Consider the following 21,630-nt stretch of genomic DNA (forward strand, 5'->3'; position numbering starts at 1 on the left):
TGCAACATTGATTAGGCAGCCATCTTGACATGGTGTATCTGGAAAGGATTTTGGGGTTGTGAGGGGTTCTAACCAAAGGAAATGGAGGACTCTAACCAAATGCAACAAAAGAATTGGGGGTATCCATTGTAAACTAAGCGTAACAGATAGGTTCAAAGGATTTGAATTGACCGATCCAGTTCAACTGTTACAGGAGCTTACATGATAAAGATTCCTCAGATTTAGAGGTAAGTTTCAAGAATGCACAGACTGGCACATAATTTTCTTTACATGGTTATTTTAAAATGTCTTGTTTCCCCAGGGCTTCTTAAAACTCTTCCCAGTCTCCCTTGCTAGCATGAAAGAAAGAGAGTCATTTGGGATGGTGGCAAGCACTTTGTGAAACAAAATGAGGAGAGAAAAACAATATACAACAGCCAACCCGTATAATTACACAGTTCAATTGGGCCAATTTTTCACCTCAAAATTCACACACGAAATAATGCTAAAAACCACACCATACATCTCAACAGCATAAACCATCACTCTCTATACCCCCATATAAGACAGTGGAAAACAAATCAAAACCAAAAAAAAAAAAGTCAGCCTAAACACTGTGCAAGTTGTCTGGCTTGGTATGAGGTGGAGGAGGTGGCGTACTAGCAAAACCAGGTGGTGGAATAGGATCTCCAAATACCTGAGCATTTGTACGGGTATCTTGTCTTCCCTTGTACCTCCCCAAGTAGTAACATCCAAAACCAAGAAGCAGGCAAAAGATTATCAAAGGCAAAGAGATCACCACGACCATACCCATCTTTCACTTCTAAATTATATATCTTGCCACTGTTTTTAGAGAGGAGAGACACAGGTTTTTGCACTAGAGGAAAGGGAATGGGAATTGAGGGCTTTATATACCGCTATATTGCAGCAGGGTTTCCCTACTCTTCTTTGTTGGTCATGAATGAACTGGAGGATTCCGATGCTTTCTGTAGAGAAGAAGTAAAGGGATTTTAATGGAAGGGGGTTGTAAGTTGTAACGTTCAAGCTTCCAACGGTCACTTTTTGGCTGGGCCAACATGATTTATTTAAAAGCCCAGATTTATAATAATGACACATTGTGAGCTGTCTTCGAATTTAGCTTTTAAGGCAAAGAAACGAACAAATTCCCATGGCCTGGGCAGACGTTATTGAAAAATATTCTCATTTACTATTAATTATTTTAAAAAAATTATTTATAAAAAAACATAAAAATAAAAAAACTATAAAATTTATGAACCATTAAAAGTGATAAAATTGATAAAAATATTTGTGTTTAGATTTTTTTATTTGTTAGTTGTATCTTTGTTTATTTAAAATGAGTCCTGTAGATGTACCAAAAAATTGATTCTTATAAAGTAACTAATAATATAATTAGTTATCACGAGCTAATCTGATTTAACAATGTATTTTTGTTATTTTTTTATTTTATTCTATTTTGCCCTTCATTGTTAAATTGTTTTATAATGTAGGCTAGCTTAGATCAAGTTCTTTTTACTCTCTTTTTTTGTTGTTTTTTTTTTTATTTCACCTTTTATTATTGAGTTGTTTAATTTTCTAAGTTGACTTAGATCATGTTCTTTTAATTTTTTTTTTATTTTCATGTTTTTTTATCTATGTATTTATTATTGTTATATTTTTTTAATCATATTATTTAAATTACTAATTGAACCAACTATTTCAGTCTCAAATTTCTTTTCCTTAGCATCTTCTTTAACATTGAAAAAAGTTTTGCTTGCAAGTCACAAATCTATTAAAAAAAACTAAAAGAGATGAGGATTTTAGTGTCTCTCATCACAAAATACATTCATTATAATAATGATTTTTTTCAATTTTAATTTTATTATTCAATATTAGGTTTATTGAGAATTAAATTTTATTTTTTTTTCAATTTACTTTTTATGAAGTTATCATAATCTCATGATCCAGAATACGAGTTTGACGGGTTAACTCATTTAACTTGAGTTTTTCCCCCTTTTCTAATTGATTTTTTTTTAATTTATCCTTTAACAATGAGTTGGTTGAGAATTAAGTTTCATAGTTTTTTTTTTTTTTTGCTTTCTATAAGGTTATCCCCGTCTTATGATTTGAATAACGATTTTGGTGGATTAACCTGGATTGACTTAAGTCGTTTTTTGGTGTCTTTTTTTAAATCAATTTTTCAATTTTAATTATATCCTTCAATATTAGGTTTATTGAGGATTGAACACATAATTTTTTTTTCAAATTTTTTATGAGTTTATCTTAGTCTCATGACCCGGACTGTGAGTTTGATGAGTTAATTCGGTGAACTCGAGTTTTTTTTCCTTTTCCTAATTGATTTTTTTCTTTCAATTTCATCATTTAACATTGAGTTGATTGACAGTTAGACTTCGTCATTTGTTTTGGTTTGCTTTATATGAGGTTATCCTTATCTCATTACTTAGGTTATAGGTTTGGTGGGTTGACTCGAGTTTTTTTAATGTTTTTTTATATCAAATCTTTTTTCAATTTTATATTTCAACACTGAATTGATTGGAAATTGAATTTCATAATTTGCTTTCTATTGAGTAATCTCGATCTCATACATGGCTCGAATTGTGGGTTTGGTAGGTTAACTTAGGTTGACTGAGGTCATTTTTTGTCATTTTTTTTATTTTCATCTTTCAATATTGAGTTTATTGAAAATTATGTTTCATAACTTGTTTTTGATTTATTTTCTACGAGATTATTATGGTCTTATAACCCAACATGTGGAATGACAAGTTAACTTGAGTTGACCTGGATCGATTCAATATGTTGTCATATCAATATTTATATAAAAAAATCTTATTTTGAATATTTATTTTGAGTGAAACTATGTTTTTATTGATTATCCAGGTTGCCTTTAAACCCGCTAAGTTGACCGAGTCACATCGAGTTAATTCCCATACAATTTAAGAGTTTTTCTACAAGAAAAAACATTAGAAATACTTAGGATTTTTTTATATATAAAAAAAATAATTCAAGCTGTAATGGGCTAATGATATGATACTATGTTTGAGATTGTGGTAACGGTTGATTTTTAAAGTGTTTTTTCGCTTGAAAATACATCAGAATAATATTTTTTTTATTTTTTTAAAATTTATTTTTAACATCAACATATCAAAACAATTCAAGAATACAATAAAAAATAAAAAAAAAATTTAAAAAAACACAAACACATATAAAAGCCAGCAAAAAAAACATGCTGCTGTAGGGCGTTTATGCTGACGGTACCAGTTTCAGTGTTGTCCCTTTTAGGTTTTGATCGAGCACTGCGATTTCAGGCAACGATTCTGACTCAAAATTCTTATACTGGGAATTGGGATGAACCAGGACTTTGGTCCTTTTTTTTCCTTCAATAATTTCTTGCGCACTAACACTAAGGATAGCCAAACTCGCCTTTAATATTTTCCATGCCATTTTCCATCAGTTCCTTGTGGCTGGATTTAATATTTACTTGGTCCTCTTTTGCCTTTAATAACTTATATCGAGGTGGTTGTAGGGGATAATATGGTGGGAAACATGTCTGCCCTATGTTTTTTTTTTTAAAAAAAAAAAAATTAATCATGCATGGGCTTTTTTTTGGGCTAAGCATGCAAGCCTAACCTTTCATGCTTAGTATGATTGACCTTTTTTTAAGACAAGACATAAACCTGGTCTTCCAAGCCTTTTGTTTTATTTATTTTAAAATAAAATTCTCCCTGAATGCAATACTTCCAATAATATTTTAAAAATCATCCAACAATATCATGCTTTTCAAATAAGATTAGAGCTTTTATAGTAATATTAGGAATTATTATATGAACCTAATTTGCAATTTTAAAAAATTATCCATGAATATTTAATGAGAATAAAATATCTATTTTGTTATTCTTTTAGTGTGAAATTTTTATATAATTTCTTCAAATTGATTATTTCTTTATTTTCATATACAATCTTATAAATTTATCAAAACTATGATTTTTTATTTATTAAAACTTGCTATACAAACCATGGTAAATTTCTTATATAAAAAAAACCATGCTATTAATAAAATAGACAAGTTTGTTGTCAAAACAAGAAAGAATATATAAATAAAAAAAGGGAGCTTTAACTAAAAAAAAATATTTTTTCCCTAAAATTTAAATTATTAAAACTCTTATGAATATTTATTATAATTACCATAAAGATAGATTTTGAAAATAGACCCGCAGTATCATGCTTGCGTACCAGCTAGTTTCATCCTAAAATACAGTATTATTTCTGAAGTGGACGATTGAAATTTGAATTTGGTCGTTCAAATACTTTCTACTTCTCAGCCTGAGACAAATTACGTTACATATTTAACTCTGTGTTGCTGTTCTTGAATCTTTGCATCAAGGAAGTTTTTCTAGGAAGCCACAAAGTTCATGCAGATAGGTGGCTTTATCTTGGCCAAAGCAAGAATAGCAGCTGGAAGAGTCCACAGCCCTTCTCCACAGATTAATCCTGAGGCAACAGCAGGGATCATGAACTCGGCCTTGTTGGTGTTTCGTTTATGCCATACGAAAACGATCAAACTTCCAACACACATATCAATGGCAAAGGAAGCTCCAATGACAAATGGCACGGCCATGACCAATGGAAGAGGCACCCATTGTCCGATCTTCCGCGGCAAAAAATCTCTCACTAGGTTAACTGCGATTGCAAAAGCAAAGAAACCACAGCAGAGCTGCAAGCAATATTGGGGCAGAGCTGAGAAACCCTCAACACCTATGATTGCCATGTTCCTGTAAATTAAGGCATGAGGAGCCTTAAAGCCTCCGGAAGGATTTCCAACATCAAATGCCTTGTAGAACAGGAAGAAGCTACTAGGAGCCACCACGCAGCCGATTGCGGTGCCAATAACTTGGTTCAAAAACATTGCTCTTGGGGAGGTGAAAGTCAAATGTGCTGTTTTGAAATCCTGAATCAGGATGCAAGAAACAGAAATAACAGATTTGACAAGGCCGCCTCCGACAAGTGCCGCCACCACTCCATTTTCCCTGCCGGATATTGCAGCTAGCACAAAGAGGGCAGCTTTCCCGTAATTATACGCCATGTTTATATCGGTAAGGCCAGCTCCGTAAGCATTGCAAAATGCTAAGGATGGAGCAAGAACATAAGACACGACAACATAGTACCACTTAAGCTGGGGGAACATGATTGGCACCGCAATTATGGAGATAACAGAGAAGATTACATATCCAATGATGCCTAGCCATAAAGGTATGGTCTCTCCGAGGAAGAATTTATTTTGTTTTTGTTCATCAAAGAGCTTCCTCTGGTAATGAACTGCTAGGAAAGAAGTACAGTTAAGAAGTAGCGCAACTGAAGCTGTAATATTATTTTAGCAGCATTTCGGTATAAACAGGAAAAAACTGCAAAGGATGTCCAATTTACCTGGACTGGTATTCTTGTTCTTTAATCTGCGACGAACATTGCTGATTGTCATACCCATTATCTTAACAAAAAAGTAGAGCCCATCTCCTAGGATGAGAGCAACTGCTAAGAAAACCTGTCAAATTATAGCCATATATTAGAATCCTATTATGAATTTTAGAAAGCTAAAAGCCCTAGTATATTGTACTGTTCTGACCTTGTAACCATTTAAGCTCTTCATGCTGGATTCATCTATAGAAGCTGGATACCATTCTCCCTTAAGTTGACGTATAAGTGGCCACATAATCCCATATGAGAGCACAGCTCCAAGAAGTAAGGACAAGTTTACAAGATAGGAAACAATCATTCCAGCTCCAACCAAAGTGGTGCTAAAATCAAAGAAAAATCTACAAAAGCCCGATAACCAAAAAGAAATGACCAGTAACATTTAATTTGGGAGAAATGAAGCAGATAATTGGAGATATAGAGAGAGGAAATACAAGTACATACGTATGCTTCCATGCTTCCATTCCAAAAGTAGGGAAATGTGCGAATCCACAATATCCATCTTTCCCAGTAAAAAACCACTGGAAAAATGCCCATAAGAAGCTGATTGAAAAGTACTTCACGAACCCTTGAACTTGTTTCCTGTAATAACAACCCAATCATGATTCATACTTTCTTTTTTAAGAAAGTTGTTTTCTCAAAACAAAAAATTAGACTTCATGTATATACTTTGCCATCTTATCTCCTCGGCTATGGAAACCATTGATGAGAACTGCCGTTGCCAAGCCACTTGGATAAGTTAACTTCATGTCTACTATCAGGATCTGTAACCCAAAAGGCCGAAACACACCTTTAAGAATTTTACAAGTGACATGATGACAATGCTACTCATGATCATGATTCAAAAGAGAAATATACAGACTCCTGACATCATAAGATCTCAGGCTATTTAACACAAAGATTATAGTTTTTTAAAGAAAAGTTATCTTTTTTCTGATAATTTAAGATGCATGGAAGGATTATGGAAACTTCTATTCATACCTTTCTAAGTGGAATTAACACAAAAAGACCAACAAAGCAAACTAGGAAAAGGTATCCAACCATCCAGCCAAATTCAGGTTCCTTTAAACCACTAGAAGAGTTTCCTTCAGTTTTCAACCCCCCTGACAGCTCATATGTGTTCCTGTCTAATCCCAATAGATAAGAAGAAAGTCCACCTATTGCCCAAAACATGGAAACCATGTGAGAAGAAGCTCAAATTTGTCAAGAGTAATAGGAAGATTATTTTAAGTATCGAAGCCTGATCAAACCTCCAATGGCAATACTATAACATGCAACTGCACAAGTTTGTATCATTGTATTCTCTTGCCGAGTAAAGGGTCTGACGACAAATCCTGCCTTTTGAAGAACTTTTGTCCAGGTTTGAACAAACACAAAAGCAAGAAGAGCAGCAGAGACATTGAAATTTGGAATCATCCCAGTTGTGAGGCTTAGCTTCATAGCAATGATGCTGTAGATGGCTCCAATAAGAATACTCACTATGATTCCTCTTACTGTGACCTGCTTTGTCCATGTCCTTGAACCTTCTGATTCATCTTGTGGCTCTAACTCCATCCCTTCTCTTTCAATCTCTTCCTTTTCTACTGCCTCAATCATCATGGCTGTAAAATAGCAATCCTTTACGCATCATAAAATTAACTCAAATTATCAGAGAGTAAGTGCCGAGAGAATAGGAGAAACATGCATGGATATATAACCTTACCTTGGTTTCTTCTTCAGCACTTCTTTTCTCGTAGTAGCTAACTAGTCTTTTTACTTGAAAACTTGTTTTCCTATTGGTGTGTATACTAATCAAAATGCCTGTAGTCATAAAACATTCATTAGCTTTTCTATTTACAGCACTAAAAACCCCATCAAACAGCATGAAGATATCAATATCCCTTTATATAAGGTGGGAATAATTTAGAATTCTTGGCACAAGTTGCATTCGTATATGCAATAACCAAGTAATGGCCTGCAGTACTGTTACTATCTATTATTGGACTGATAATGGACCTTACCATTGAGCTCTACCCTTTTTCTTCTCCTCCATCATTGTTGTTGAAGTGCTTGTCAGCACTCAGCAGTACTTGGGATTCTTATTGTTTTCTGCAAGATGGTTAAAACACAACGCAACGATAGAAAACAATACTGTAAGCTATGGCGTTGATCGTACATAAGTATATGAATCGTGCAATAGGCTAGAAACTGATAGATTAAGAAGAAAGCATTAATGATATATATTGTTGCTGTTGTTGTAGGCCGTGAAGATTCAATGAAATTCCTATAGGGAACAAGTTAATACATGCATAATTAATGGATTGGTGTGATGCTAGCTACTTCTCTATATCTTGTGTGCTAGAAACTGACTACAAGAATCATAATTTCAATAAAATCAAAGAAAAGAATTAGGGATCAAGAGTTCTTCTCTTTTGCCTTACCCAAAACTTACACTGCTATTCTATTTTGAATGCAATAACTCATGATGCTATAAGTTTGTATCATATATGGTATAAGTTCAGACAATGCAATTTTTATGTTTTAATTGTTATTTTAAACTAGATCAGATTGTACAGTACTGCACGTTAATGAAGGTGTCTTTGAACCTTCTTATGACACAGAAACATACATACATACATACATACAAATCAAGAAACATGAATTGATTTCAATTCCTTCTGAATCCATAATTAAGGACCAAGCATCTGAAAGCTTTCACATTTAACTCCCCGTTCCATTCCACACCCTGCAGGGTTTTTTTTTCCCTATTTAATCTAGATTAGTGGAGGAGGGGAGGAGGAAGATCATTAATGTTTATTAGAAGACCGAGTATTTTCAATGACTACATGTACTTGAATTGATTATTGAAACGCTAAGATCCTTTCATTAAGGCCCTTTGCCTGGCAATGTGTGCGCACAAAGGCAAAGTTCCAGTAGAATTAATTTGATGCCTCGATGCATGGTGGCAAACGCACCCTATATTTGTGCTTTCCAACAGGTGGTTCAAGACACTAACACCACTCAAAAATCAGTTGACTTTCTGGTAGATGCTTCAACTCTAAGTTCACTTCAACCCCAATCAAATCCAGATTTTGACCAGTTATATGATGATCACAGGCAGGAAATTTACCGATAATTTCCTCACATAGGTCTCTGCCTATATATGACTATATATCCCTTTCAAGTTGAGTGAGTTTTGGTGTTCAGATGTGCTATATACTTTACTTACACCAGCCATTTTGAGATAAGAAAAAAGCAATAGTCATTAGATTATGTATTAATATGGAAATGAACTTGTTTACGGAAGAAGAAAAGACTTGAGTTGGATTTCTGAAACCGTACGTGTTTCCATAAATTGGGTAAAATATCTCAATTCTCTACAAATTAAGTACACTGGACATTAAAAGCTTATCCATTCTAGAATTCTCTACACCTACTGCACACATGAATATTCTGTAGGAATCCTAGCTCTAAGCTATAACTTCTATTCTTTGACTCTCAACCTCGTACGCTTTATTCATGTGGGAGCTAGCTAGACGTTTTTAATTTGGGACCTATAATATACATGTAATATTTCACTTCTCTCATAATTTAGGCATGTTTGTTTTTACGGTTTTTCAAAGATTTTAAAATTGTTTGTTTACTTCAAATTAATTTCATAAAGAGGGAATAATTAATGTGCATGAAAATAAAAAATAAAATGAAGTAGGAAATGTGTATCTGTGTGTATGGTATAGCCTAGCTGGCTTTTGTATGACGATAGTATATATGGTCTGACTAGAATCATGCACCTTCCCTCGTGCCTGGGTAACTAGGTGTATTTTTATTTATACCCAGCTAGCCCTCGATATTTTTTCAACGAGATAGAGACATATTAATTATTAGTGAAAAGATCATCGGGGCTGATATTGATAGTTGGCGTTCTACATGCCTGCCTTTTATATAGGAAATAACCCTAGCCTTGGCTAATCATGGTTATGGTTAATGTATCATATCGTGGTGGTTGTTGTGTCGTTTATTATTGGTGAAAAATATTGGTAAGTGGCAATACCATTTAACACTGGATTATTAGAGTATAATTTATTGTTAAATCATTTTTAATCAATGCACGCTGGAATATTGACCGATCTTTTACGCATCTTTTAATTAATAAAATGATTTATTGTTATTAAACTTGAGAAAAGTAGATGCTGCCTATCTTGTTTCACCCCGTGTACATATCCTTGTAGCTCGTGAAGGTACATGTGAAGCTTTAGGTCAAATCTCAACTCTTTCTACAGTGACATGTATACATCCATGATACATTGGTGGTGTGTATATATATATATATATATATGCCAATCTCAACTCTTTCTACAATGACATGTGCACATGTAACATCGATGATACATTGATGGTATATATGCCAATCTCAAATCCCGACCTTAAACTTCCTAGCTAGTCATGGAAATTGAGACCAGCATCACAGGTTGGCAAGCACAGCTCAGCCTCCAAGCTATCATATATTATGCTGGAAATGTTCTTCAATTATCCATCTCCCATGTGTTATCGCATCATCCATCACTCTTACAGCTAAATTTTGTGTCTGGATCGAGTTTTACATGGTTAAGAATCTAAATTATTATATTATGGAATCAACCTTATGACAATACTGTTTCATTCCAAAATCTGCAGCTTTGTACTGCGCACCTGAGTTCTCCGGCCTTCGCCGTTTATGTCCGAACAACATCAACAACCGCAACTCTCATTCTCAGACTTCTCTTTGCTCATGTTCTCCTTGAAAAAACCTCTTAAAAGCATTGTTGCCATGGCTGGCACTGGAATGATGTATTTTTAACCCTTCTTTCTTAACATCTCGCTTCTTTATTCAATGTCTTCTTGCTTTTAAGTTGTCTTCAAGGCATTGATTTTTTTTCCCTCCCCTACTTGGTACATTTGATCAGTCTACATACATTGGCCTTATGACTGTTTAATAGATCAAAAGATCAGATTATACAATTAATCTAGGCTTATGGCCGATTGAAAATTTCCCACTTGGAAATTTTGCCACCATCAGATTATATAATTTGGTATTTTAGCTGCTGAAATGGAGTGAGAGATGAAAATGTCCCGTGTGCTTTTGTTGTTTTCGTGATACTGAGAGGGTTGAATAATTTTGAACATTTTTTTTGTATTTTGTTTAGAGAGTGTTTGAAAGCGTGGTTACGGATCTACGGTTATTTTTCAAAGTGTTTTTTACTCAAAAATATATTAAAATATTTTTTTTTCATGTGCTTTTGTTGTTTTAATTTGTGATACTGAGAGCGTTGAATAATTTTGAACATTTCTTTGTATTTAGTTTAGAGAGTGTGGTTACGGTTACTTTTCAAAGTGTTTTTCACTCAGAAATATATTAAAATAATATTTTTTTATTTTTAAAAAATTATTTTTAATATCAACGTATCAAAATGATCCAAAAACACTACATAAATATTAATTTTAAGAAAAATAAAATAAAATCTTTTAAAACGTGAGTTGGACCGTGTTTCCAAACTATACTTAAATTATTTAAGTTGAGCTCCTCATTTCATCTAAGATCATTGAAATATAATGTTTTTAATTATTTTTATGGGGTTGCTGGTGATTGAAAATGAAAAGAAAGAAGAAGTTAGTCCTGGTGGCTAAGAATTTGTTTTTAAAATTCAATAATAAAATTGCAATATTTGATATAAAAGTGATATTGTCATTAAATAACGATCTTATAAATAATTTAATATTTTTATTAATTTGTTTTGCGCGTCAGCATCATGATATAAAATATTATGAATTTCATGTAAAATTTAATTTTAAAAAAAATAGAAGTAAACCAAAAAAATAAGCAAATTATAAGAGATTTCTTGTATTTAACCCAAAAATATATATTGAGATTTTCTATTAACTCGTCCTGAGTTATTTTGCGAGTTATCGAATTTACTTATCAGCATAGAACAGGTCTTATCCAAATACTTATCATATTCTTTGTAACTCATAACTATGTCTGTGATCAATGGAAATAGGATTGAAGAGTTATAATTATGGCAGTGTTTATTTTTTTCAGTTCAACCGTGTTTTTAGAAATTATACCTGTCACTATATATAAGAATAAAAAAAATTGTTTCTGTGGGTTTATTTTTATTAATAAAGTTAAAATCCATTTAATAAAAACTGTCTAATATGATTTGATAATGTATATAAAAAATATTAAAAAATTAATAATTCTAGTAGTGCTCAACTGGTCATTGAGGGAACGGGTGGATAAGAGCGCAGGTCGCAGCTGCCCGCTACATTCGATCAACTTGCCGGCCTTGATTTTCTTGGAAATTTGGATTGAAAAAAATCAAAAGAATACCAAACGCGCTTTAAAAAAAGTGGAAAAGGCTAGCCACCAATTTAAAGCAACGAAGAAAATCAAATTCCCAGGTTTTCATATAAATAAATAAAACAGACATAAAATCTAATTGATGTAATCAAGTTTTCAATAACACAATTAACATAACTTAATTTTTTACCCAAGCCCAGCAAGCCAACACCAAGAAAATAAAAGGGAACAAATATGCTCACCACACATAAACACAGTTCCACGGTGATCACCCAGTTGTCCACCAAATACTCTCTACTCCTATCCCACACAAGATAACACTAAAACAAGCAGCGAAAGAGAAGAGGTATTGTTTTGAAATATTTTAAAATAAAATATTTAAATTTTTTTTAAATCATTTAACAAAAACAAATGGAGTATTCCTCTCACGTAGCAAGTCCAACGCCTGTAGTGAAAAGGACCCCAAAACCACAGAAAAGGTCCCAAATTTTGTCCTTTTAACGAACACCGAAGACACCAACACAACAAAAACAGCGTGCTCTTCCACCCCCTGATTTCCCCTCTCCATAGCCGCCATTATTAGCTCTCCCTCCCTCCCTCCCTCCCTATCTATTAAAAATCTCTTCTTTAAACAATCCTACAACTTCTATTCTTTCTCGTAGTTACTAACTTACTACAATGTGTAGAACCACAGCCTTTCATGGGTTGCAATCAAGAGCCCTGCAAAATCACTTAAAGATCAAATCTTTTTACGTCCGCCTCACTGGTTTCGAGCCCGGTAACAAACCAGTAACCGAGTCACTCACTCTTGTTTATCTTCCTCGTGCTCATGATCTTGTCGTTGATGGGTCCAAGATTCGACCCGAGTCTAAAGCGTTCTTGGGTCTTTATAGGATTGTTGATGTCGATAATAAGGAAGACGATGGAGGGGTTATGTTCGGGTCAAGAGAGCGGGTTCGGGTCAATGAAGGGGTTCGGTTTGAGGTTTATTTAAGAGAAGAGAGGGTGTTAGAGGGGAGTTTTAGAAGAGAAGCTGACACGGAAAAGTGGAAGTTGGAGTGTTGTGGTGGCGGCAGTGAGGTCAGGGCGGTGGAGGTTTGTGTGGCGGTGGAGGGACACGTGGCGTTGGTTAAGAAGGTGATGGAGAGGAGAAAGAAGAGTAGAAGAGGGTGTGATAGGCTGGAGGTGATTCCAGAGGAGAGGGAGGTTGTTGAGGATGAACCGGACGGTGGATGTTGTTGTAGTGATGGCGAGGGGAGGCGGACGTACGGTGGAGATTTGGAAGAGTGGTGCGGGCCAGACTGTGAGAAGGTCGAGATGGAATTGGAGGGTGTTAGATGGGCTATTGACGTTGGTGTCTGGGTCGTGTGTTTGGGTGTGGGTTTCATGGTTTCTAGAGCTTCTGCCAAGAGCTTGAGAAGATTGCTTTGAAAAGGATATTTTTGTTCATCTTGTGTAATCAATTTTAACTCGTCACCAAACCTAAATCATGGAATCTTTTCCTTGAATCTTGTAATCTTTAGCCATTTGACTATCATCATGATGTTACCTAAATTGATGTTGAGATTTCTACCCCAATTTCACTATCATTATTTCTTCTATAGAAGACCCAGAAAGCAGCCGGATCAAGTTTTCTTAATCTCAAAATGAGGCTGCTACAAGGGCGAGACAGCTTGCTCCTCTAAATTGGAAACACCTTTGTATGCCCTCAAATAACTCAAGTCCGCACAGATGATATGAATCATCGTCCAGGTAGATAAAATGTGGGCCTCAAGCCAGGAAAGTTCATAGCCATGACAGAAAATGACGACCCTCCTTGACTGGAAAACAGCCCTGTGTTCAGCCTTTTCTACAAGGGAGGACCAAGCCGTACTACCATGGTTTAGGATTTAGGCAAGTTTGAATCCTCCTTTGTGAGCAAGAAATTACTGAAAGCAGAAAAGGAGCAATCTTGTATGATATTTAAGAGGCCAATTATAATTCCGAATGGAAGGATATATCATTTCGAAGTTCTTTCAGGAATGAATTCATAAGCTATCTTATTTTCTTGGAGTAGGCAATCTGTACAGGTACTCTTTACAATTCATGAAGTTTATTTATTCGAGATTGAGTATTTATGAACTAATTTCAGAAAAAATCTAACTTGAAAGAAAATTTAATTGTCCATTTAAAAATACGATGCCGGAATAGCCCTACTTATTATCAGACCTCCATGTAACGCCTGCTCTAAATGTTTTTGTGCATTAACTTAAAACTTTGTTCAGAATTTAATCGAAACGTGAAACATAGCGGAAGAATCTTTATTACTAATTACTATTATTATTACTAAAACAATTAAAATACATTACATCGGTCTAACAGCTCACATGAACAGTAAATAAAATTAATGTATTGTTTTAAGTATTTAATTTTTAATATCGAAATTATGTGATAACTAATGTGGTTGAAGCATTTGAGGTGGAGGGAGTGTTTTTGAATTTAATTTTTTTTTTTTTGCTTAAAATAAAAAAAATGTTTTTCAGTTGTTTTGATGTGCTATGTAAAAAAAAAATTAAAATGAAAAAATTTATTTTATTATATTTCTAAATAAAAAATTATTTTAAACCACCATCACTATTATAATTTCAAATAAACCCGAGTCACAATTTTTTTTTTTTTTTGATTTACGTGGGGTGTCCGGGCCAGCTTATGCGCACCACGACTATTCCCCACGGCCCACTAGATATCCTGCAAGCCCAGGAGCAGGTAAGGCACCGCGGGGGTGACAGGCGTGCACATAGATGGTCGAACCCGGGACGAGAGCGGAACAAGTCACACGATTGACCACAGCAGCTAGACCAAGCATACAGGCCTCCTTTAAGCCCACACCTAACTCAATAGGATTAGCCAGGATAAGCCCAGTTTAATGTGGCTAGGCTTTTTTTTCTTGTTTTTTTTTTTTGTTTTAACTTTTTAATTATTATTTTTTTTAATTTCTGAAACGATTTATATTTAATTTCATCATTCAGTATAATATTAGTATATTTAATATTGAATTAATAGTAGATCAATGTTTATATTTTTTATCATAAAATAAAAAAAAATTATTTTAATCTAATAAACAGGTTTAACAAATTAACTAAATATTAATCAAGAATCAGATCAAGATTTTTTTATTATTTTTTTATATCTTGTGAATTTTTTTCTCAATTACATCATTTAGTGTAGAGATCTTTTTAATTGTTTTTTTTAGTATTGAGTTGATGGTAAATTAACTTTTTATTTTTTTATATAATAAAACAAATAATTAATTTAACATAATAAAATTTATAACTCAAGTTGTATATTTAATAGATTAATTAAATTAATCAAAGAGTAGAGTTGAAATAATATAAAAAATCCTGACAAATATTATTTTTTCTCATTCTAAAGAATTTAGTTCCAACTCGCAGCAAAAACCCAGGGATAAATTAGTAACCTCCAAGAGATCAATTGTTATATTTGAACACGTGTGTGCATGTCGAAGTCAAATGAAGTTGATTTAAGAATATGCAATCTGCATCTAGAATCTTTTATTAAAAAAGAGGTAATTTTTATTTTATAAAATGTAACTTACAAATATATCTTACTTGTTATTTATTGTAACTGTTTCATTAAATAGAGATGTTGTACCATTGCCCCAATTTTCTATATACCCTCTGGCCGGCTCCGCATCCAAGCATTAAATAAGTTCGCCATTTTCATGTAAAACTTGAAATGGATTAAATTATTCATCTTCAGAGTCCATACCTAAAATTGACCAATCATGTGTTTTTCAATATTTATTAGATTCGATGAACTTGATTTTTTTAAATTATCTCCACATAGTTTACTTTCTTGGGACTAACATATCTTAAACGTGAAGTATCATCTGAGTGTCAACTACTCAATTGATCTATACGAGCCCCTTTTTATCACATTTAATCCAAAAAAAAGTAATAAAAAAAATTACAAGGGATGAAATAAAAAATATCTATAAAAACAAAACAAGTTCATACAAACATTCTAAACATAGCCATATCTTAAAAAACTCACAACCTATATGAAATTCTGGATCCGAGTCCTATCAAGTAGTTTATTATAAGCTAATTTAAAAAACTTGTGAAAGCAAAAAAAAATTAACAAAAAAAGCCTTGAGCGAAACTCATAACCAACTCGGGTCAACAAATCAAACACATGACCTATGATATGAAATTGAGATGTCCATATAAATAGGAAAGTAAAAACACACTAGCAAAAAAATATTAAAAAAATACTTTAAAAAAGACGAAAGTTAACTCAAGCTAATCCTTCAGATCTATTACCCGGGTTATAAAATCGGGGTGACCCTGTTAAAGGCAAACCCAAAAAAATAAAGAAGGCAAGATTCTTAACCAAACAAATATTGAGGGATGAAATTAAGAAAAAAATCAATAAAAAAACAATGCAAAATAAAAAAAAATATGAATTGAAAGAATTATGACTAAATTCGACATAAAAATAAAATAAAATTAAATGTACAGAGAAAAATCAAATGAGATTAAATACTCATGGATGGAATTGTACAAAATAAATCTAGTAAGAAAATTATTAAAAAATAGCAATTAAAAGAATTATGATCAAATTTGACATAAAAATTAAATGAAAATAAATGCCTAGGGGTGGAATAGAAAAAAAAAAACAAATCAATCAAGAAAATAATCCAAAATAAAACAAATAGAAATTAAAAGAATGAGGATCAAATTTGAAAACAAATAAAAAAATCAAATAATCAAGGATGAAATAAAAAATAAAATCCAATTAGAAACAATCAATATAAGTAAAACAATTACATATAAGAGAAGAGGGACTGAATTAAAAGAATAAATAAATTGATGCAAAAACCAAAAATGCCCTTGGAACTAACAATATTAACAAGCAAACCATGGTGAAATTACAACTGTGTCTACAAAAGGTGAAAATACAACAATATCCCCATGCAGAAGATATTGGATTATTTTATTATATGATTATATTAGTAATTTTTTTGTGTGTTTAAAAATTCAATTACCAAAATAACTCTGTATAATCCTCAAAAAATATTTATATCATGATAAAAAAAACTATCATATTCCTAAAGTTAAGGTGAAAGATAAAACAACTAAGGGATAAAAAAGTCATGATACTATTATAATGAATAATATTTTATGTGAGTTAGGACACAATAAAACCCAGAATTACTGTTTTGTATAATTTGAATACTTTTTTTTTACAATGGTTTGTTTCTCAATTGATACAAGCCCGAGCACAACCAACAAAATTATGAAAGACGATTAATAATTCTGAGTGGTCATTCAATTGATCAGGTTTTGAATTTATTTTCTAATGGTTACGAGTTCGAGTTCTTTCGAGACCATTAGAAACTTACTTGGTTGAAATACATGTAAGCTAGTCCGGATACATACATTAATAATAATAATTAAAAAAAAAATTAACTAATCTTTAAATCAGAGACTATTTTTTCTTGATTTCACAGTTTCGGTGATCTTATTAGAGCAAGTAATTAACATCACGTATCCTTGGAGGCTTAATCCAAATATCAAGCGAGGAGACAGCATCAATCCATAGCACGTTTCCTGATATCGTTCGGAATTCAAATTTAAAAAGAACCATGAGAAAACTATAAATCTAGACAACATAACATGGAGGGTCTGCTTGAAGGGAGTAATTTAGTATCAATATTTGAAAAGTACCCTTAAAATATCATGATCACGAGGACAGCAGGGGGGGGGGGCAGTACTGCTTGTCCAGCTTCAATCCGGATTCAAGAACGCAGCCAGGTAAGTTTCTGTCTGCGTATAAAATACTGTCTCGAAGCTACGACAGCATTAAATCCTCGCACCGTCCACATTTATTGGACATTGACACCGCATTGGCATCGAAATGAAACTGAGTTTACTACTCCAACTTTTCTCTATGGCTTAGCAAATTCTCTCGTCTGTGCAATTTCCGCTACTTTAATTAGTTTTTAGGAGGAAAGGTTGATTCCCTCTGTGCTATGCAATCATTGAACCAAAATCATGTTATCTAAACTCCATCAATGATCCATTAGGAATTTCTGATGACCAATTATTTTAACAAGCACAAAAAGAACTTAAAAGATATATTTAAAGGGATTATTTAAAGTACTTAGGCTTGAATTTCAAAAAAACTACATTTTTAACAAGTGATAGTCCGGTCTTAGTCAATTTAATCTATGTGCAAGAGGATTTGATCCATTTACTTCATAGGCTAATTACTTTTGGCAACTATAAACGGATTTTGAACTTATTTTTCAATGCATAGTTTTACACTAATAAATATATTTTTTTTATTCGACTGTTAGATTTGAATAAAATTTTACCATAATATTTTAGAGGTTTTATTTTATATCGATTAAAATTTTGGGTGATCGAATATCAGAAAAGCCTTACAATAAAGTTAAAAAACTACTATGCAGGAATTGTATTAGTTTTCTAATTGATTTATGATTTTTTTATTTTATTTAAAACTATTTTTTTAGTGTTGTTTAAGATATTTTTAGCTGGTTTAAATAGAATTATTTAATTTATAATTATTTTTTTTAGAAACTTTGATTATAATAATATTTATTATTTATGAGAGAGAGCAAACTCTCTTAATTTGATTATTCATTAAATTACTTTAACCAAATCTTATAATATCTTCTATATTGTAAAATGGTACTTTTGGAATTAAGTCATAGGTTTACTAACATGGAGGACTAAATTGAAATTGTGTTGAAAACCAATGAAGTGAGGAGTAGTTTAGTCTATTTGCGGTGGTTGGAAGATTATATTTTTTAACAAAAGGAAAGAACATGATGAATAAAGGCATCCATGTGGAACCTGTAGGCTGAATAGATGATCAGCGGGGCCTCCATGTTAAATATAGTGTCCTTTCCGAGTCAACTTCCAGAGGAGTAGACACCCTTGAGCAACCTGACACCTTGGTGTAGAAATTCTAAATCATGGTTGTTAATTGTCACCTGAGGTCTTCATTTATGAGTTGAAGAGGCTTGTGTATGGCCGAATTTAAATGTGGGATTGAAGTAATTTTCTGTTTTTTTTTAGTGTTTTAAAAGTATTTTTAAAAAAAATTAAATTTTATTTATTTATTTATTTTTACTTTAAATTAATATGTTTTTAGTATTTTCAAATCATTTTGATGCGTTGATATCAAAAATAATTTTTTAAAAATAAAAAAAATATTATTTTAATATATTTTCAAATACAAAATATTTTAAAAAATAACCGTAAATATATTTCCAAACAGGTAATTTTAAAATTAATCCTTATCTCACTGTTTGAAGATTGATTAGAATGGTGTACCGTGTCTGGTATTTCCAGATTTTTTCTTTATGATATTGTATAGCAGAAAATTATTAATGCTCTCCATAATCACGTGATGAAAATATTGTTTTAATATATTTTTTAAAAAAAAACACATTAAAAAGTAAGAGTCATACACTCACAAACACACCATGTGATGAAATCTTTATTTAGGGCTGTAGCACTCTGCAAATTGCAAGCTTTTGGTTCCGTATATTCGTGCATTGGATCAGGAAACCGAAAGCCCAGCTCCCGAAGGGTTAGGTGCTCCAGCTAGAGAGGGCCCCTGAGCTCAGACAGGATGTGGAGCTCTAGCTGGCTGGTTTACCAGACCAGGCACATTCACCTGGTTCGTCTTTGATAGTGTATTTATGGTTATTTTTCAAACAGGGCTAAACAGTTCTGGGCAATCGGAGATTATCGCATTGATACAGAGCTTATTTAGCTTCTTTTTTTCTTAACGTAACTTGTGACATTATGATAAGAGAGTGCTTAGAGCAGTCAAAAGTTTGTCAATTTTTCCTGTCTATTCATTTATGAAGTGAATACAATACTGTAAAGCAGGGTCCAGAACAGGTCAAATTTTACTCTAGCAGGTGAAAACTGAAAAGCATCACACTCGTTGAAATCATGTTTCAATTCCAGGGACTAAACACCAAATATGGTATCTGGTTTTGCAATTTCTGGGAAAACCAAAACCACATTTAATCTGAAATAAAGAAGGGTCGGCCTAAAACAAAACATAACAGATCTATTAAGTTATGGCATGCACACACATGCAAAGAGATGGGCAGAGATGTGGACTGATCATCAAGCCATGATTTAGAGCCATGACCACCTCTAGGATAGCTAGTTATGATTAAGACGAGGTGCATGTGATGCCCCTTTACCTTTTAGAAACCACATCTTCAAAGCAAGTTCAATGAAGGATAAATGGACCTACCCCAATTGCTTTCTTGACCTAGAAGACCCCCATTAGAAAAAAGGAAAGCAAAGCGGAAAGGAGAAAAAAGCTACCGAGAAAAATAAAAAGCTCATCAAGAAAGCAGAGAAGAAGATATATGGAAGAAGTGAAGGTGATGATGATGAGCAGCCTACACCATTCCATGAATGAATCCAGTCCTCAAGACCCCATCACCACCACCACTTGCACCAGCTGGAAATTGTACGAGAATCCATTTTATAATTCACAACATAATATCCAGCATCAACACCAACAACATTGTCAAAGTAACAAACATCTTCATCACCTCCCTCTTTCAGCTCGCAAGATCGCAGCTTCTTTCTGGGATCTCACCTTCTTTAGACCTATCATGGATACCGAGCTAGATTTCGCTCGAGCACAGATCCTGGACTTGAAAGCTGAGCTTGAATATGAACGCAAGGCACGTAAGAAGTTGGAGACTATGAGTAAGAGATTGGCTAAAGAACTGGCTGAAGAGAGAAGAGGAAGAGAAGCACTTGCGAGAGTTTGTGAAGAGCTTGCTAGAGAAATTTCTTGTGATAAAGAGGAGATTGATCACATGAAGAGAGAAATGGAGGAGGAAAGAAAGATGCTAAGAATGGCTGAGGTATTAAGAGAAGAAAGAGTTCAAATGAAGCTCGCCGAGGCGAGAATGCTCTTTGAAGAGAAGTTGTTGGAATTGGGAGGAACAACTACACAGACAGAACTACATCACAATTCAGCTTCCAGGATGGAACAGAAGTATCAAGAAGATAAAGAAGCTGAAATATCAACTCCGTTCAAGGCCGCAGCTATTTTGTCAAGCAAGCTAAACAGGTTAGTTTTGAGTGAAAAATCCTGTTACGACAACAGTGGTGCTGATTCAAAAGAATCAACAAGGGTGATCTTGAGTGAAATGTCATCATTCAATGACAAATCTCGTAGCATTTCATCAATGGTAATTCAGAGAAGTAGAGCATCACCAGAGCCTGAGAATCCTCACATCAAGAGAGGGATCAAAGGCTTTGTTGAATTCCCAAGAGTGATTCGAGCAATAGGATCCAAAAACAGGCATTGGGGTACGAAGCTGGAGTGTCAAAAGGCACAGCTAAGGATTCTTTTGAAACAAAAAAGCCCCATCAGATCCAACAATCTTATTATTTCATAATTAATTGTTCTTCACTTCTTTTTGTGCTTGATTAATTTTTTGTGCTCTCTTAATCTGTAATCACTGTCAATTATGTATATCTTCTTAATTTTTGTTCCTTCAAATGGGTTGCTACACACTAACATGTAGTACCTCATGTGTTTTTGTGGGCTTGTTAGTGTTGAGAGAGTGTGATCAGTTCTGATGATGTATACAACATGAGTTTTACTTTTGTGTCTAATAATACTTAAGCTCATGAAAGTAGAAAAGGGTTGCTTTGGATCTGGGCAAGTGTACAATAATTTTTCTGTTCTTTGGTCACCTTGTCGCCTCTCAAAGGGGCTCATCTTTTATTTTATGAAGGAATCTCGTCAAATTGCACTGCGCACATGCTTGA

The 21,630-nt window shown here is 33.3% G+C and overlaps 3 protein-coding genes and 1 pseudogene across 3 annotated transcripts; 2 read left to right on the plus strand and 2 right to left on the minus strand.

Annotated features, from left to right (window-relative positions):
* Positions 1–389: 389 nt before the first annotated feature.
* Positions 390–941, minus strand: LOC7477813 (uncharacterized). The gene has a single exon (XM_024595485.2). It carries the CDS (start codon positions 791–793, stop codon positions 587–589), a length of 207 nt encoding a protein of 68 aa, XP_024451253.1. The 5' UTR covers positions 794–941; the 3' UTR covers positions 390–586.
* Positions 942–4,144: 3,203 nt separating this feature from the next.
* Positions 4,145–7,155, minus strand: LOC7467032 (metal-nicotianamine transporter YSL1). Its single transcript, XM_024611603.2, has 7 exons — positions 6,714–7,155; positions 6,445–6,620; positions 6,133–6,227; positions 5,908–6,045; positions 5,615–5,804; positions 5,419–5,533; positions 4,145–5,310 (listed from the first exon to the last, which is right to left on the minus strand). Exons 1-7 carry the CDS (start codon positions 7,060–7,062, stop codon positions 4,388–4,390), a joined length of 1,986 nt encoding a protein of 661 aa, XP_024467371.2. The 5' UTR covers positions 7,063–7,155; the 3' UTR covers positions 4,145–4,387.
* A 5,166-nt stretch (positions 7,156–12,321) lies between these two features.
* LOC7467033 (uncharacterized) lies at positions 12,322–13,365 on the plus strand. The gene has a single exon (XM_002297905.4). It carries the CDS (start codon positions 12,458–12,460, stop codon positions 13,208–13,210), a length of 753 nt encoding a protein of 250 aa, XP_002297941.1. The 5' UTR covers positions 12,322–12,457; the 3' UTR covers positions 13,211–13,365.
* Positions 13,366–19,900: 6,535 nt separating this feature from the next.
* LOC7477814 (protein BRANCHLESS TRICHOME-like) lies at positions 19,901–21,517 on the plus strand (annotated as a pseudogene).
* The last annotated feature ends 113 nt before the right edge of the window (positions 21,518–21,630 follow it).

Source organism: Populus trichocarpa, chromosome 1 (genome assembly GCF_000002775.5).
Source record: "Populus trichocarpa isolate Nisqually-1 chromosome 1, P.trichocarpa_v4.1, whole genome shotgun sequence".
Lineage (NCBI taxonomy): Eukaryota > Viridiplantae > Streptophyta > Magnoliopsida > Malpighiales > Salicaceae > Populus > Populus trichocarpa.

Bases quoted from the DNA above. Each gene is read 5' to 3' on its own strand.
- LOC7467033 (XM_002297905.4), top strand. From the start codon at position 12,458: ATGTGTAGAACCACAGCCTTTCATGGGTTGCAATCAAGAGCCCTGCAA.
- LOC7477813 (XM_024595485.2), bottom strand. From the start codon at position 793: ATGGGTATGGTCGTGGTGATCTCTTTGCCTTTGATAATCTTTTGCCTG.
- LOC7467032 (XM_024611603.2), bottom strand. From the start codon at position 7,062: ATGATGATTGAGGCAGTAGAAAAGGAAGAGATTGAAAGAGAAGGGATG. The intron at 6,228-6,444 runs GTATGAATAGAA...TTTGGGTTACAG, and splicing joins TGTTAATTCCACTTAGAAAG to ATCCTGATAGTAGACATGAA. The intron at 5,311-5,418 runs GTAAATTGGACA...CTTTCCTAGCAG, and splicing joins GAACAAGAATACCAGTCCAG to TTCATTACCAGAGGAAGCTC.